Source organism: Aphelocoma coerulescens, chromosome 2 (assembly GCF_041296385.1).
Source record: "Aphelocoma coerulescens isolate FSJ_1873_10779 chromosome 2, UR_Acoe_1.0, whole genome shotgun sequence".
Classification (NCBI taxonomy): Eukaryota; Metazoa; Chordata; class Aves; order Passeriformes; family Corvidae; genus Aphelocoma; species Aphelocoma coerulescens.
This window is the reverse complement of record NC_091015.1, coordinates 17,595,764-17,612,664: the sequence shown is the minus strand read 5'-3', so window position 1 is coordinate 17,612,664 and position 16,901 is coordinate 17,595,764. Positions and strand designations below refer to the sequence as shown.

Sequence of the window (16,901 nt, the reverse complement as noted above, 5' to 3'; positions counted from 1 at the left end):
TTCGGATGGTCGCAATTGGCTGTTCAGCTGTTTGCCTGAAGGTGTTAAGCCATTAGGAGAAAACCTGACTTAATTTTCCCCAGGTTAAGGCTATACATAGTTTTTATCGACATAAATTTGAAAGACACCATTTTGAAATGAATACCTTACTGCTGGAACTCCAAGTTAGAAAACCAGCAAGCAAAAAAAAACCTTTGAGTGATTGAATGAGGTACCATCCCTTCCATCTTGCAGTACTCCTTTTTTTATTTCCCCTTGTGAAAGGGGAAGTTTCCTGGAAGCATCATTCCAAGGCGCTGCCCTCGGATGGTGCATCACATGCAGCTGGAGAATGTAAACATTGAGCCATACCTCAGGAACACAACACACATTCTGCCTCCAGCGGGGTCAGGCCGAGTGCCATCCCCTCTGCTGGCACGGCAGCCAAGGCGCCTGCAGAGCACAGGAGCTTCAGTGCCAGGCTGAGCTGGGCTGGGACAGGCTGGGGTGCTCCAAGCTAAAGCAAAGGCGTGGTCAGAGCACCCACACAGACCCACTGGAGTGAAGGCAGTTCCCTTCTAGCCAGGGTGGAGCAGCAGGGACTGGTGGCTCCAGTGCCTGCTCTGTTCTCTGCTTTCTCATGCATGGAGTACACGACTGCCTGGCTCTAACGGGAACCTGCCTGATCCAGTGCTGTAGCTTGTTACCAACTCCAGACAGCACACACAGAGCACCAGCTGGCTGGGTACCTGCTCCTCCTTCACACAGCCAAAATGTAACCTCAAGCTAAATGATGGACAGAGTAGGATTTGTTCCAAACTGTTTGTCTGACATCTCCCAAGGATCAGACACTTACTGAAAAACAGACTTACTAATAACTGATGCTCTGTAATGGCACCATGAGGTGTCTGTCCCCCATGAGCCATGGCACAGGCAGGCAGGGTCCCCAGTGGCTCTGGCACTGCTCCCATGGCTCCTTTTCACAGCCTCTTCAGGTGCTAAAGCAGCACATTCTCTGTATCTGGCCGTATTTAGACATGGACAGCGCTTGTATAATTAACCAACGACCCTGCACAGTCACTGGTGTGCATGGGCAGTGAGGCAGTGCTGCACTCACTGTTTGTGGTGGTGAGTGTGAAAATCACCATCAGGCAGTGAACACTACACCCACCTGAGGCCTTAGTGCATCATGACCTGCACTTTTGGTGCACCTGCCAGGGTGCAGCACCCGCCAGGAAACAGCATCAGGCTCAGCCAGCTCATAACCCACTGCACAGGCAGAACTGCCAGGACTGTCTCAAGGCAGGCAATGTTTATTCCCTCTCCATCCTGCTTGTTCAGCAATTACCAGGCTTTCACAAACAGAGGAAAGAGCTGTACACAGGTTGTGGCTCAGCACAAGGAAACCATCAAGTCTGTAAATAAATTCCTTGGACACAGAAGAAATCAGAATTGGACAGTAGTGAAGAAGACAGGTTTCCCACTGGAAAGCAGTTATGAAGAGCAGTTTTGGTGGAGCTGGCTGCTGCTGAAGTTTGGGACAAGCCATGGGACAAGGTACCTCTGCAACAGCAGCTCTGCACTGGCAGAGCAGCCCCAGCCTCACTGCTCTGAAATCCAGCAGTGAAGCAGCTCACTAAAGGAGCTGGCAGGTGAGCAGGACCTTCTTGCTGCCTGCTGTAGTCACAGCCAGCCAAGGACTTCCTAGCAGAGTAAGCACCGTCCCTGTGTCAGCCAGTTCCTCCTACAGGGAGGGACTGCAGCAAAACCAAAGTGACACAGCACAGAGCCCCTGCACTGGGCAGCACACAGACGTGGGAAGGCAGAGCCAAAGAGGCTGCATATAGCAGGAAAAGGGAGGGATGTGCAGGACATCTGAATGTACAGGGCCAAAATCCATCTGATCCCCACTGAGACACAGCCCTTCCTGCAGGCTTATAAGCTCATGGATTCTGTAGCAGATGGCTAAGGCAGATTTTTACAGTCTCATGACCAGGAGCCACAGGTACATGCACCAGTTCAAGGATTGCAGGCCTGCTTTAAGCCATTCCCCCTCCAGGCCACACATCAGCCCATACCCTTTCCAAAGGCTGGCACAATTAATTGGTTGATTACTATCTAAATGTGAATGGTGTTATGACCCGGCTTTGGGAACAAAACCACAACTTTTTGTAGTAAATGAGGCCACATTTCAAACTCTTGCATCCTGTCTGAACGAAGTGGAGAGGTTCTCAGAGGCTACACAGGAACCTGAGGTCCTTAATGTGCAGCTCAGCAAACAATTTTCCTTCAGCTCTGCAGCGGCACAAACGAAGTTATGAAAATGTCTGGCCTGTGGCCATATTTTAATTCCACATCAACAGTGCTGTGAGTGATACTAATGGGGACCATAACAAGCCCTTAAAGTCTTCCAAAGCCGTCACACAGCACCTTCCAGCTACCACACTCCAGAAAAGGCAGTTCAAACTAAACCACTGATCACCACTGAAGCAGGAACTGCTGTTAGGAACCATTTAAAAAATCCAAACACTACCACTGCTACCAACACAGTTCATACTTCCATTATTTCTCCATCAGATCTCAGCTTATCTGTCCCTAACAGCTCTAAACAGTCCTCAGACCAGAACTACTTTCCAAGCCAGTCTGAATCCTAGTGAAATACAGAAACAAAAAAGGGACACAAATAGCAATGTTAAGAAATTCTGTTTAAACATAAAAAACCACCTCTTTTTATTCTATGACCAAAGACCGGCACAGGTTGCCCAAGGAGGTCATGCAGCTTTCAGCTGTGGAGATCTTCAAAATCCAGCCATAGCCACAGCCCAGAGCAACCTGCCCTGGCTGCACATGGCTGAGCTGGGGGTGAGCTCAGTGATCCCTGCCCACCTCACCTGCTCTGCAAGCCTGTGGAGCTGCCCATCCCCCTGAACCCAGCTTCCAAAGGGAACACTGACAGTAACACTATCCACCTCAGGACAGTGTGCTGTATGCACACACTTCCCTTCTTGAGTCAATCAATCAGACTGTCACCCTTCTCTTCCACAGGAGGGGGAAAACAGCAAGAAAAAAAAAATTTTAAAAAAATCCCCAATATAGTAAAAAAGCACTACAGAAAAGGGTCTGAGATAGCTCCTGTTAAGGTCTGGGCATAGTAATAACTCCTAAAAATGTCTATTTTCTCAGCTGCCACACTGGCTGAAATTTAAGGTGACCCAAAATCTTGGCAGTCTTCAAGAAGCAGAAAACAGCATCAGTGATTTTCCAGCTTCAGAGATGCAGTCACTCACTACTTTTTTCAGGGGGAACTCAGCAACCTCCTCTCCCTGATGCCCCTGGCAGTTGCTCCCTCAAGTGGAGCAGATCTCCCCCCCTCAAATCATCGGTTTCCCCTGCATGTTCAACGCTACCAGTGCAGCAGCAGAGAATACCATGGAGGCTGATGAGGTTAAATAAATTTGTACACCTGCAGCACTGTCAGCCAATACAAGTCATGTTTTGCATGTTTGTTTTCTAAGTTCCTAATTTTTCAGATCTCATGTTCTTCTTCATTTAATACAATAAAGTTCTATGTTCTCAAACACAAAAGCTGACAGTCATGTGTCTGGGTTCAGAAGTAAAATTATCAGTTATCTAGAACACAACAAAGTGGAAATTAACCCATTAAAATGGCTGTCAAAGCAGAGTAACCTGCAGACCCCCAGCCCCCCCGTGCACCTCCCTAAGTACACTGCTTCACTGAGGAGACCTCTGGGACTTCCTGTGGATGCTCAGCACACACTGACAAGCTTCTGAGACTAATGATGGGACAAAATGCAGCTCCAGTAGAAGACAATGGGTACTCGCTGCTGAACAGCATTAGAGGCATCACAACACTGTATTCTGAAAGCCTTTGTTGAGATACACTTTACTGTTACAACTGAAACAAAACCCATCCTCAGTTACTTGGCCCTTCACAAAACACACCCATTCTTCCCGACACTGCACACAGGAATACTGCTAATGCACCCACCTCTGTCTGCTCTGGGAGGAAAAGACATTTTAGTTTGCACAGACACCACAAGAACATGGCTCATTTTTATGGGACCTGGTATTAGATGCACCCAATTACATGGTGAGAACTTTCAGAGGCCAGCTGTTGTATCTGGGACTTTTCTTCACAGCCGATTTTTATAATGATTTCTCCCAAGGATCAAAACCACAGAAGATCAAAGCACAGGACTGTTACAGTCACTCTGAAAAGAAATGAGGTCTGCCTTTAAAAGCACGTCAGCCAACACATCCTAGTACCACAATTCCTTCTCCTCGCAGTAACTGGACACACTGAGTTTTAATCCTCTGCCAAGCAGGAAACAGTGTAAGAAACAGGGACACCCAAAGTGATGAACAGCTGCTTTGTTTTCAAGTAGGTATGCAAGAACATAGAATAAAAAAATATAACTGATATAGTTTGCACACAGATGACTTTTTAGGGTAAAAACACTTTTTTAAAGTTAAAATTATAAAAAGTCCAAGACCCAAACTACAGTATTGTTCCGATTGGCAGATACTGATGTTCATTCTGACTTCACAAAACCTGCACATTAAACCCACTTCCTGCATACCTTAGAATCAAATTATGTATCAAGATGAAAATATTTAACCAACTGAATCCCTCTCACCTGCTGACCTGCATACTGTGGCCCCACCAACAAAAGATTTATGAGAAGTTTCCTTCACCCAGGAGGAACTGCAGGTTTGGTATCCCGAGAGCAGTTGCTGACTGCAACTTACAAATGTGGCATTTCAGAACGGTTCATCAGAAAGAATTTGAATCACACAAAGAGTCACCAAAACAATTTTATTTCCAGTGTTTAAGTGGGTATGCACACAGGCATGATACAGGTTTGGATTCATTAGGTCTTCATGCAGAATTATATTCTCAATAAAAGAAACCAGTTCCATCCAGTATCCACTATCTACACGCCTATGTTACAACATTTATATCAAATCTGGTATCTGAAGAAAAGATACACATGTAATATGTACAGTTAAGTTACTTATTTTACAGAAAGATTAGAAATTCAAGTCACATAAAACTCAAAATCTGTATTAAAATTGGAAATATAAAACTCCAATATTTACTGGAATGCCTAAGGAATGGAAGCTCTGTAGCCACCTGTGTTAACATTTGTAAAATGTAATGAAACTCCTTAACAGTAAAATGCATTCATTTGTTTGTAATAAGTTTCTCTAATTTAGCAATATGGCACCCTAACAAACCAAATGAATTTATAATGAGGCACTTGTTAGTGACTAAACCAAAAGAACAATTTTCCTGCATACTAATGCCAGGCCAACTCTCAGTCAGAAAACCATGTATACACTACACAGCATGTTGCATCAGATGCTTTGTTCAACATTTGTATGCAGCCATCAAATATACTTTTTCTTAAAATATATATATATATATACTTTAGTGTTCTTCTGGCTGTGGTAATGCACTGTGAAGACGTTCCACAGAGCACATTGATGAAACCAGCCCAAATGAAGGCTGCATAACAACAACAGTACAGGAAAAAAATATTTATATATGTACACACACACACGCACACACACACACACACACACACACAGTTACTGGGAAGTGTAACAGTAAGTTAATGAATTGCTGCAGTGGACGTATCTCCCCATTTCAAAGATACTGGTAAAATCGAGATCTCACCACTTGGGTCCCAGACAGTTTATGAGGATGGGCATCAACTGCTGGGCTGAAGTTGTTTTTGTTGATGTTCTGATAATTTGCACCATTTACCTGGTCTGGTGGCTGAAATGGTCCCGAAGGTGGTGTTCTATTAATTAAGGTCAAGCTGCTGGAAGAGCTGCCTTCATCTTCCTGCATCTCTGCAGATGAGGGCAGTTCTGCCTTTGATACCTCTGCTAAGTTAGTGTTCTCAAGTCTGGGCTTTCCAGTTTCACCCGTACTAAGGTCAGTTGTGCTAGTGCGTAAACGTTCTCGTGCAAGCCAGTCCGAGATCGAGAGGTCCTGGGCTGGACATTTTGGCTTCAACCGAGTCACAGCTGAAAGCTCAGATTCTCTCTCTCTACTTTGACTTGGTTCTTGAGCTTTCCAAGCATTCAAGACACTTATTTCAGCAAAATCCCTCTGCCCTCCAAGTGTATGCCTTCGCCTAATATTCTTTCTCTTTGCAGTCTCTGCAGAATTAGCTTTTTGATTCCCAACTCCAAACATGTCATCAGCAGATGATTTGAGTCGCAGCTTTAACCTGTCTGTAATCTTAAGTCTCCACGTAGGTTCTTGTTTGTCAGCCTCGTTTTTGGCCGATGTAGCTAAACTGCTTGTAGATCTCCCTTTTTTCATGATGTCAAACATTTTGGTCACAGTAGGCAAGTCCTTCTCACTCTTCGCATCCCCTGACCCCTCACTGTCCGTTTTGTGCCGTGCAGACTTTCTCCTGGAGAGTGTATCACATTCAATAAGTTTGTGCGAGCTGAAAAGTCTGCGACTCTCTAACTTTGGCGTGGAACTTCCCTCAGTACAACTTACTTCACTTTCTTCAGAGTTCCTCCGACTGGTCTTTACTGCTTCTGACACTTTCCCTTTGGACAGCCTTTCGGCAGCAGCGCTGGTAGCAAAGACAGGGAAGTCACTTTCACTGTCTGTCTCCATAGGACGCCCTTCGCTGATCAATTCACTTCTTTCATCATCAGCATCTTCTCCCTTGCTTTCTGTCACTGACTGCACCTCAGGGCTCAGCATACTGGCATCTAAACCAGTCAGATACATAGTAGATGAAGTAGTTGAGTAATCTGAGGTGATGGAGCTGACATCAGCTGCTAAAAACTCATTGTGTTTAATTTCAGGGCTGGCTACTTTTTTGCATGAGTATCTGTGCTGGGAAGCCTGGGAAGAAGTGCTTAGCATAGTGCCAGAGTCAGACACTGTCTCCTCAACCTGGGAAGAAGATTGTGAAATAGGCATTTTTGGGTTATTCTTCTGCATGGTTTGCAGACAGTTGATATTTGATGATTTTGTACATTTTTCATGGTAAGGCAGTGAAGGTTCCTCTGTCAGGATATTTTCTTTCTTTAATGACTTCTTTTCATCCTTTACAACATTCACATCTTTTTTACTGCTGTTCTCTTTTTCCTTCAGGACAAACATCCTTTGTTTTCTCCCTATCTCTCTCTCTCTTTCATATTCCCCTTTAGCTGTGTCCTCTTTTGCTGTGTCACCACGAGATTGTTCTGCAAGCTCCTTCTTGAAAAACACATTATCCAACTCATCCTCTGAGCTACTTGGTTGTGGTTTCTCTTTAGTTTTTTTCCGCTTGCGACTAGCTGCTGCAAAAATGGAGGACACAAGCAGTTCCTTGCTATACTGATCCTTTCCAGAACCCCAAGAACCCTGTTAAAAAAAGGGAGAGGGCATAAGTAAAGTCAAAAATAAACATTCATTAGCCTGAGACAGTTAAAAAACACATCCTGAGCTTCACAGTAGAAAGTGCGTCTTCATTCAAGAAACACTTACATGCTCTTTCTGTAGTTTAAATGACATTGCCCCAGAAGCCAGTTTTCATCCTGAGCCTTCCACTTTTTATCTGAGTCCCTTCAACTTAACAAAGATTAGTTTGTGTATACTATTATTTAGTTTTTGATTGACTAATAAAGCAGGCCCCATTACAGTAAGAAAACCTTTTCAAGACTGGTTTGCAACTGCTTCACAGATGCTTCACAATCTCTCCTTTCAAGGTCTCATCTATTCAAAAAGGCTAATTACTCCATTTTCCAGTTCATCTTTCACCTTTCAGACTGAGTTTATAAATGGTATCCATTAATTACTGCCAATAAAATGAATGTTACTCATAACTAGTTTAAGTGTAGAAAATTAACAAATAAACTTCCTTATTTTAGAGGAATCTATCTTTAAAATGCCACAGAAACAATAAAAGTGCAAGCCAAATTATTCCATTTTATGAATTAAAAACTATTTTCACTACTCTGACAACATTACCACCTCGCCCCTTGGAAGCTTTGCTCCTTTCCTACTTACTGCCCCCCACCGCTACAGGCAGTATGATGTGGTGTCCTGGAAACTGGGCTATTTTGAGGAAACAGCCAAACCACCAAACATCCTCCCAGAGCAGCTGTGTTGGCATCTCCACAGTGAACCAGAAGGATGCTCTGAGTCCTGTTCCCAGCTCCAAGGGGGGCATCAGTGCCACACCTGGAATGCAGGCCAGCATAAAGCTGTGCCATGAGCTCACCGAGGTCAGCTGTGTGCTGCCCTGTCACCCTGTGCTACCCCGTGTTAGAACTACTGAACAACAGCCCAGGAGACAAAGATTTGTCCACACGTCAGATGAGAGCTTTGTCAATAAGCTGAGGACTGAGCGAACGCCCATGTTCCAGTCTTGTTCCCCTGCTTCACAAGGCGTTCCTCCCAAGCACAGCAATACTTCCAAGGGAGATTCTGCAGAGCAACCTTCAACCACAGCCTTTGCCTTCCTCTAAGATGAGGAGCTATTACCTCCTGAAGAACAGGCTGAATTCTAAGTATATTTTTCTCAGTGAAATACAGAAATATAAATACTCTCTGTGAGTTAGTACTATGCCAACAACAGGGAACATATTATATATACATTTACCTCTACCAAATGAGATGCAAAAAGAAGCTAAGTGCTCACAATTGTGAGAGCTTGGAATGAAGCTGTTGCTGTGTGCAGCTGACTGCTTTGGTAGATGCAGCTAACTGCACACAAGTACTTCTCCAACGTAACACTTCAAAAATAGGTTATGAGAAAACAGTACTACCACTTACTCAAGAAATTCTACATAAGCTCTATAGTACATCTCCATATCAGTAATTTAATAAAGCAAGCACCTAACAGATTTCAGAAGCTTGTACTACACCACATCACAAAATGATTTACCTTAGATTTTGCTGAGTCACTAGTAGCTGAATCTGTGGAAAAATTAGAAAAAAATTTTGCTCAGTTCTCTGCAACTTTTTCCTTGTTGCTACAGACAATGCTGGACTTATGAAAAAGACAAGCACGGAACAAGATGTGAAGCAAATTAAAACCAGAACAGAGTGAATAGTCAGAGCTCACAAAGATGCAAGCTGCACCACAGAAAGCCACCGCCATGAAAGGATGCTGTGAATTGTAGGCAGAACCAGCTCAATGATAGGAATGGCAAAGGAGCCCTGTTCTTCAAAATCAAAAACAGAAATACTAATGTTTATTTGATGCTTTAAAGTATACAGCCCCTGCAAAACCGCAGCTGAGAGACCTTTTCAGGATGGCACTGTGTACTCTCTTGAGATTCAGAATACACAAAGCATAATTGGGTGTCTTAGTACAGCTGGCTCCCTAGGTACAAATCATGGTTCTTGTAGTCATACTCTTTTTGTGAGTTTTTAAAGGAATTAAGTCATATTTTGTGTGTAAAACCCCAATTATACATCTCTCTCCACCTCTTACTACATACAGGCAAAATTTTATTTTTAAATTGTCTAGATGTCAGCAGCTACTAGTTTTGTACTTTCCCACAACAAGCGCTTTTATGAAATGAAAAATGGACACCATAGTTTTACTGTCTCGCAAAACCCAAGATTATACAATTATAAAGGGGGTAGGAAGGGGCTAGCACAATGACTAAAAAACATGAACTTGGGACTTCCTCCCTGGGAAGAAAGAGCTGAGCCCCCTGCCACACCCCTTTTTGACACATGGCTAATGCTTTATGACTAGAAAGACTGGTAGACCATACCATGCTATTTCTCCTCAGGGTCTGCTTCAGAGATAACAAGAAACAGCAGAAAAACTTTTAAAAAGTAGCATTGATCTGTTTAAAATACTCTTAAAAGAAAATTTACAGCACAGATCAACTTGGGTTTTTTTCCATTTACAAGAAACGGGGGTTTCTGCAGACAAGGCAGCTACAGTGTGGGCAACAGTCCTCCTTCTTCCTACAGTTCCAGCTGTCCATCAGTGACATCACAGAATCCACTAATGACATCACCGTGTGATAGACTCCTCCCACTTCGCCTGTTACAACATCAGTACAAAGTGACTGTTTCAGTAAGTGCTGAACAACCCTTTGAAAACTGAAACAAAAGCTAGAAACGAAGGGATAACATTTGTGGCATACAACATGCTGGGTTAGTGCAATAGTAGAGTGAAGGGAGGAGGGGAAGAAGTCACCAAAAAAGAGCCTGTAATGCTTATCCTTAGCCACAAAAGAGGATGGCATTTATAAACAGAAGGAAACCAGCTTTAGTATAAACATACTGCAACATAAAGTGTCCATCACTTGACAAGAAAACATAACTCAATTTGCATTCCTAACGTTGGAAGGAGCAATATTAGAACACCACTGAAGATCAGTCTTTCTGCCATCACAACAAACCACTTTATAGCAGCGTATCTGCTTGACCTCACAATGATGATTGCATGGGTTACTGTGAATAAATAAAATACTATGTGCAAGACTCATCTTTTAATGATTAAATTCCTGTTAGACAAAAAAGTCTTCCAAATTATATCATGCATGATTATCAACAATTCAAGTCTTTAAGAAGTGTTAAATGATCTTTTGGAAAAGAGGAAAACGTTTTATTAGTAAAAGAAAATAGGAAGAGAGAGTTACAGTGAGTTAACAGAGTAGGTTATTCTAGCCTATGGACTAACACTGTCCAGGCAAGAGTTACCTGATACGTCTCCAGGAGATACTCCCGTTCTTCCAATGTTGGTGAGTAAATGATCTATGTTTGGCACTGGCTGAGATTCTACAGTGTTTTCCTCCTGAACTGCTGTCTACAGTTAATAAACAAAGATCTCTTCATCATCGTTTCACAAATAGTTCATTACGATTCAACAGCATTTAGAAAACTGCATTATTCACCTGAAGAACACGAGGAAAGCGTGTCCTATTTTCCTTTATGCTTTTAAAACAAATGCATGGCTTGCTTTTTAAAAAAAAATAGAATTCATTACTACAAGGACTGGAAAGCTAAAAAAGTGCTTCTGAAGAGCAAACCATACAGTGACATAGTAAGAAATACACAGGCGGTCTAGAGGCAGCAGAAGCAGATTCTAAACTAAGGCAGTTAGAACACAAGTATTTATGCCATAATACTTACAAGAGGTTCTTCAGCATCATCTTCTGTGAAAAACCAGTCATGCTAAAAGTTAAAATAAAAAAGGTGAAAACCCCACAGGAAATACAAAACCCAAATGTGGCACAATCATACATGGATATTACTGAAAGTGACAGTTTGATGGATAAATACCAGACCCAAACTGGTCCAATGAGAAAAAAGCTGGCTGATCTCTGTATGATCTTATCTTTTAAATAATGAAATGCACCCACTTACTTTTTGGATGAGTGTTTCTACAATTTTATATTGGTCTGGCATGTGCGTAACCATGTGTGTCATGTTATCATCAGATGTCCTCACAAGTGTTGGACCAAATACTATTGCCAGGTTTCTTGGCTCCATCTAAGAAATGAAATATTTCCACATCATACATTTATAATGAGAAAATACAGTAATATGGGCTAAGTACATTAATATAATACTATTAATATATATGAGAACTATTTTAAATAAGGACATAAAAGAGTTTTTTAAAAATACATTAGTGACTCAGGTAGCATGTTACACTACAAGAAAAGTCTCCTAATATGCAGCTGCAATAAATACACCCAACATTTCTGCAATTCAGAATTCCAAGCTTCCTTAACGTACTGCAAGCAAATGGCTCCATAAGCACAGAAAACTCACAGACTCAGATATATTCTTTACACTTTCAGGGGGATCTTTGCATCTTTCCTTAAAGAAACACTGATGCTGGGAAACATTGATGTTTTAAGAATTTCTTGTTTTGTAAAAAGGCATTTATAGCTCCCTGGTTTTTTTTCCTGAAAATGTTTACATGACACACACACACACAAAAAATTAAGCTGGTAATCAAATACTGTATTATATCTACTGATAAAGACCTCATTCAATTTGCACCAGCTTCAGAGGAGGTGGCAGAACAAATATCACACATCTATTCTAAACACATCTATTTGTGAGACAGTCATGTGATCAGGTCACCACTTTAAAAGTGAATTAAGTGTATGACTAATGTTACATCTCTGACAAATAATTTCAAGAAGCAGCAGCAGAACTTACCTTCTATTTTTGCTTACTTCTTTAACTCTGAATTTACTATTCTAGTATAGAACAGTAATATACAGGAGGCAAGGTCTTTGTGCTTACCAGAAGTAAGTTGCAAACGTGACACAAGCCCCCAACGCTCTCTTGGACTTGAATTGTGTCTTTTGACAAGTCACACAATTGTAACAACACCTCATTCATCTAGCCTTATATATTCAATAATATTAACAGTATTTAACAACATTCATATAGCCCACCAAAACCATAAAGTTATAAAAAAGCTTCCTTTAGGCACTGCACTTAAAAATGACATTTACTATAATTTCCTTATAATATCTGCTGTAATTTCACTGAAGTTTGTAATCTGTTGAATTTTTTTTAATGAACACACAAATACTTCTCTTTCGTATTTACCTGGAAGGTATTATTTGCAGAACCTACCATATTCACCTCAACTGATCTTTTAAGTGATATAAGATGATTTAAATGATTTGGCCACAGGCTCTTCTATGTACCACCAATTATATCAAGTTTTTTTCCTTTACTCTGTGTGGGGTATGCCCAGACACTGCCCTGGAGGGACGTCTGCTGAGATAAGGAGATTGCTCAATCTCCAAGCAGAACTCCCCTGGAAAGGCATCCACTTTTTCAGTTACGGCGAGAAGAAGACAAACTCAGAATCCTCTGGGAGACCCTATGCAGATCCTTTGTAGCCCACTGGCCTTTACCCTCTGACACCCACCCCCTGTATCCCTATAAAGCCAGCCCCCTGCCCCTGCGAGGGCAAAGAGAGTTGCTCGTCCCTGGCTCCCCTTTTCCGGAGTACGGACCAATAAAGCTGCCTCGTGCGGAACAGCCACACGGGCCTCTCGTCTCTCCCTGCTCTGGCCTGGAGGCTGCCCTGCAGAGCTGAGCTGGAATCACAAGCTGACAATCACTAAAGAGCTGACAGCTTCTGCACTGGCCCTCCTAGGCAGCAGCTGAGGGAAGACACCAGGCCTCAGGAAGACGATCTCTTTTGGGACCATCTCTCCAGACCGGTCACAGCTTCCTCGGTCAGAGCTACTGACCCCTCACCAGCTGTCATAACTCTGCACACTGGAAGCCAAGCCACCACATTACCTGCCCTGAGGTAAACCTCCATAAGCACACCCATATTATGGACAGCTTTGCACTCAGCTACCCCTCCCTGAGAAAGGGGACACTATTATTTGTATTTACTGCAGGATTACAGCATGCAGAGAAGCACTCAACACCTCTCTCCCACCCTACGGAAATGACAAAAAGTTACATTTAGTGGTGGAAAAAGACCCAGTAGTGATGGACTACCACCACTTACAGTATGAATTTTCTTTATTAAAACCAGCCAAACAGCATCTATAGGGTAATTAAATAGTCAACTACAGCAAGTCCTAGTCTTAAAAACTTCTCAAGCATACAGAAGCCAGGCTTCAAAGAAAGCTAATGTGACAAATGCTGTCAGCACTTTATTCACCTGTGCCCTGCCCAGGCAGTCTTACTGGTGTCTGAATTGGATTACAGGAAATTTACAGACTTGGGATACATATAGGATGCAAGGAGTTACTACTAGTTTGAATAAACTTAATTCACACTAAACAGGTGCATATTTTGCAGGAGTACTTAGCCTAATACAAAAATCTTCTACACACAGCAAAACTCCATAATTTCATCTACAACAATAAACTATCACCTTAATTAGAAATAACTCTGCACAAAAATACTACTTAATGAAACTAACCAAAACACATTATATGTTTCTTTCTAATACCTTGTTCTTTTCTGAGTTCTCTGCTACTGTCTTCAGGTGTGCAGAAAGAAACTTGAGAGTCTCATAATGATGTTCAGGTAAATCATGAATCTGAAACAAACAATCACTATTCAGAACACTGACCACTTAATGCTAATTTTGTAATGCACCTGCAACACAACTGATTTTAGTTTACCAGTCTCTTCAGTGTTTTCAGACGTTCAACAGGATCTTCTTTTCTATTGGCATCTATAAAATCTGCATATTTATCTGTTAAAAAAGCAGAAATTATTCATATATATGAGTTTTTATATCTATGTATGTATGTGTATACACCCCCATCTGCCAGCCCCACTTCCCCTTGAACACAAGTAACATATATACAACAATGACCTCTGGAAGTCATAAATTAGCCCATTATATTGTACATATATGTATTGTATGACAGTGGGGAAAAAAAACCCCAGCTTTCATAGAATACTGCAACAGCAGAATTGAAAATTTTACTCCTTTAGTTGCATATTCATAATCCCTTCACATCAGAGAAATTCTATTTACACCTCTCATTCTTAAGACGATCACCATGACTCCCACTCTTTAAGGAAGACAACATTTATTGCAGAGTGGGGATGATTTCACTGGATTTTCTCTCAAATCATCTGAACGTTGTAAGACAATTGTTCAACAGCAAGTCCTAAAGACAAAGCTGTAATGAAAACAACCTACCGTTGGTAAAGAGGGGTTCTGGGAGCTTTCGGAAGAAGGATTTCAGCAAACTGCTTATCACGTTCAAGTCACGCCATTTCTATGTGGTTAAAATAAAAGGTCAGACATGCTTTATATTTCTATAATCACAACACAACCAGAAGTTTTGGGCATTTTAATATGAAAATAGTGTGCTCGAAGACTTACATCATCATGAACATCAATGTCAGTCATTCCTTTGTTGAGCTCTTCTTGCATACTTGAGATGGCAGCATTATTTCCAGGCACTCTGTAAATACCTGTGTACTCCAGACCTCTTTCTTCAACCAGTTTGCAGCATATATCAACAATCAGCGGAATATACTGAAGAAAGAGTTGCATAGATAAGTAATTGATTTAAAAAGTATTTTAAATTCACAATGGAAAAAAACCTCTACTTCCATACTTTGTTGGTATGAGCTGGGGGGCAGTCATCCAGTCTAACACCAAATGTTCCAACAGCAGAGGGCTTCTTTTCAAATGTCTTCCTCATAATGCTTGGAATGCCTTTTCTCCACGTCCCTTTGTCTTTTGGTGGGCTTGTCTCATCTTTTTGTTGTTAGGACCGTGGAAAAAGAAGAAATAAAGACAAAAAATAAGAACATTTATGCCACAAAGCCAACTGTAAGTACAGGTAACAGATTTGCAAAAAGCAAGTGGCACCTGCTGCATTTTTAGCTTTTACCAGCCTGGCTTTAGGCAACAACTCACTAAATATTAGTCTGTCTTAAACATAACTTCTCTTACTCTTCTGTGGTTCAAAAGATAAATCTAAACATACTCACACCCCAGACTTAGCAAAGCAAGTAGCTGGATGGAACTGTGGCATTTCATCATTCTAAGACTAAAGGTATATAAACTACGCAATTTAAATTTAAAATTTAACTTAAAATTTATATAAACTACTCAATTAGAAAAAAATAAAATCTACATTTAGTAGCACAACACTAAGTCTCTATGGAATCACACTGCTGCACAAAATACCCATCAAACTCTAGAGCCATGCTCACACACTTGGGCAGACTTACTCACTCTTTCAGAAATTATCAGATTTTAGTCACTCCTAAATCAGTCCAAACATTACTCACTTAAAGTATTCTCTATTCAAAAATCAGATTGGAAGTTCAGTTGCTCTGTCTACCTCTCCTAGAGAATTCTTGTAGCAAATTGCGATTCCCATTTATCCTGCACTGCAAGTCACCTAACACAGTAAGTACTTCCTTCTTATGTCTGGAGATATTCTTTCAGTAGATTTGACATTTACCCAGCACATGGAATTTAGTCACATGTGTAGCATTGCAGGAGCAAAGGGACATTTGTTGGCAACAAAAAACAGAATTCACTGATAGCTTAAATTCAAGACTGAATCGTTAAAAAGTGGCTGATCAAAAGTGATTGCTTATTCAATTGCCTGAATTTGTATACAACATTTTTTAAACAACAGTCTGATCTGAAGTACCATATGTTTACACACTACATGAAAAAAAAAAAGAAAAAAAAGAAAAAAAAAGAAAAAGAGTAAAGAAGAGAAGCTTGTGACATTATTTGATGGAGTTCAGATACTGATTCAAGTTTGCCAGCTCATCAGACTTTTTTAGAACTCAGGAGGCATTAATTTTATTCCAGAAAAAATAATACAGGTTCACTCCAGTGTTTTAAAATTAAGACAAAAAAAGCCGTTTTTCTGTACTTTTGAAATACTTCAATGGAAAAATTTACCTTGTGACTTCCAAGTCAGCTGGAGACTGACTTGTATGTATTACACATAAAATTATTTCCAAAGCTTGGCAAAATTTTGCTCACAAGAAGCCTAAAACCCGTATTTTACTATTGTTAGCACTACACTGAGCTGTTGGAGAAAAAAAGCTACAAAACCCTCTTGAGAGGGACCTTAAATAAAATGCTTCAGGGATCTGAGATGAAGTAGCTCCTAGTGACTAGAGTGACCAGAGCTGCAGCTTAAAAAGCCCTGGCTAATACTTGGTTTGCATCTATGCATTCATGAACTAAAAAATACCTGAGAAGGGCACCTCGATGGCCTTGCACTGGGGCAGAAAGGAACTAAAGAAATACACAGAACATACAGACCTTTAGTGAGAAGCTTCCTTTCAGTCTCATCCTTAGGAGAATGTGGACTCTGAGTCCTCTGTTCTGCTTTAGTTCCAAGTAGAGTCTGTCTGATACTTAGACTCTGGCGAGGTGTTTTGGGAGATGGCTCTGTTTTGCTGCTTGAAGAGCTGA

The 16,901-nt window shown here is 41.3% G+C and overlaps 1 protein-coding gene across 5 annotated transcripts in view; it reads right to left on the bottom strand.

The window, feature by feature from the left end:
- Positions 1 to 4,802: 4,802 nt before the first annotated feature.
- Positions 4,803 to 16,901, bottom strand: part of ARHGAP21 (Rho GTPase activating protein 21) — a 117,139-nt gene continuing 105,040 nt past the window's right edge. For all 5 annotated transcript variants that reach the window (XM_069006626.1, XM_069006627.1, XM_069006628.1 and 2 more), the window contains 11 exons: positions 16,749 to 16,897; positions 15,067 to 15,209; positions 14,829 to 14,984; positions 14,643 to 14,721; positions 14,113 to 14,186; positions 13,938 to 14,027; positions 11,357 to 11,482; positions 11,123 to 11,164; positions 10,691 to 10,796; positions 8,910 to 8,941; positions 4,803 to 7,384 (listed from right to left, as the gene is read on the bottom strand). In XM_069006626.1, the coding sequence (XP_068862727.1) occupies positions 5,651 to 7,384; positions 8,910 to 8,941; positions 10,691 to 10,796; positions 11,123 to 11,164; positions 11,357 to 11,482; positions 13,938 to 14,027; positions 14,113 to 14,186; positions 14,643 to 14,721; positions 14,829 to 14,984; positions 15,067 to 15,209; positions 16,749 to 16,897 (2,731 nt within the window). In that variant the 3' untranslated portion in view covers positions 4,803 to 5,650. The remainder of the gene's footprint in view (positions 7,385 to 8,909; positions 8,942 to 10,690; positions 10,797 to 11,122; positions 11,165 to 11,356; positions 11,483 to 13,937; positions 14,028 to 14,112; positions 14,187 to 14,642; positions 14,722 to 14,828; positions 14,985 to 15,066; positions 15,210 to 16,748; positions 16,898 to 16,901) is intronic.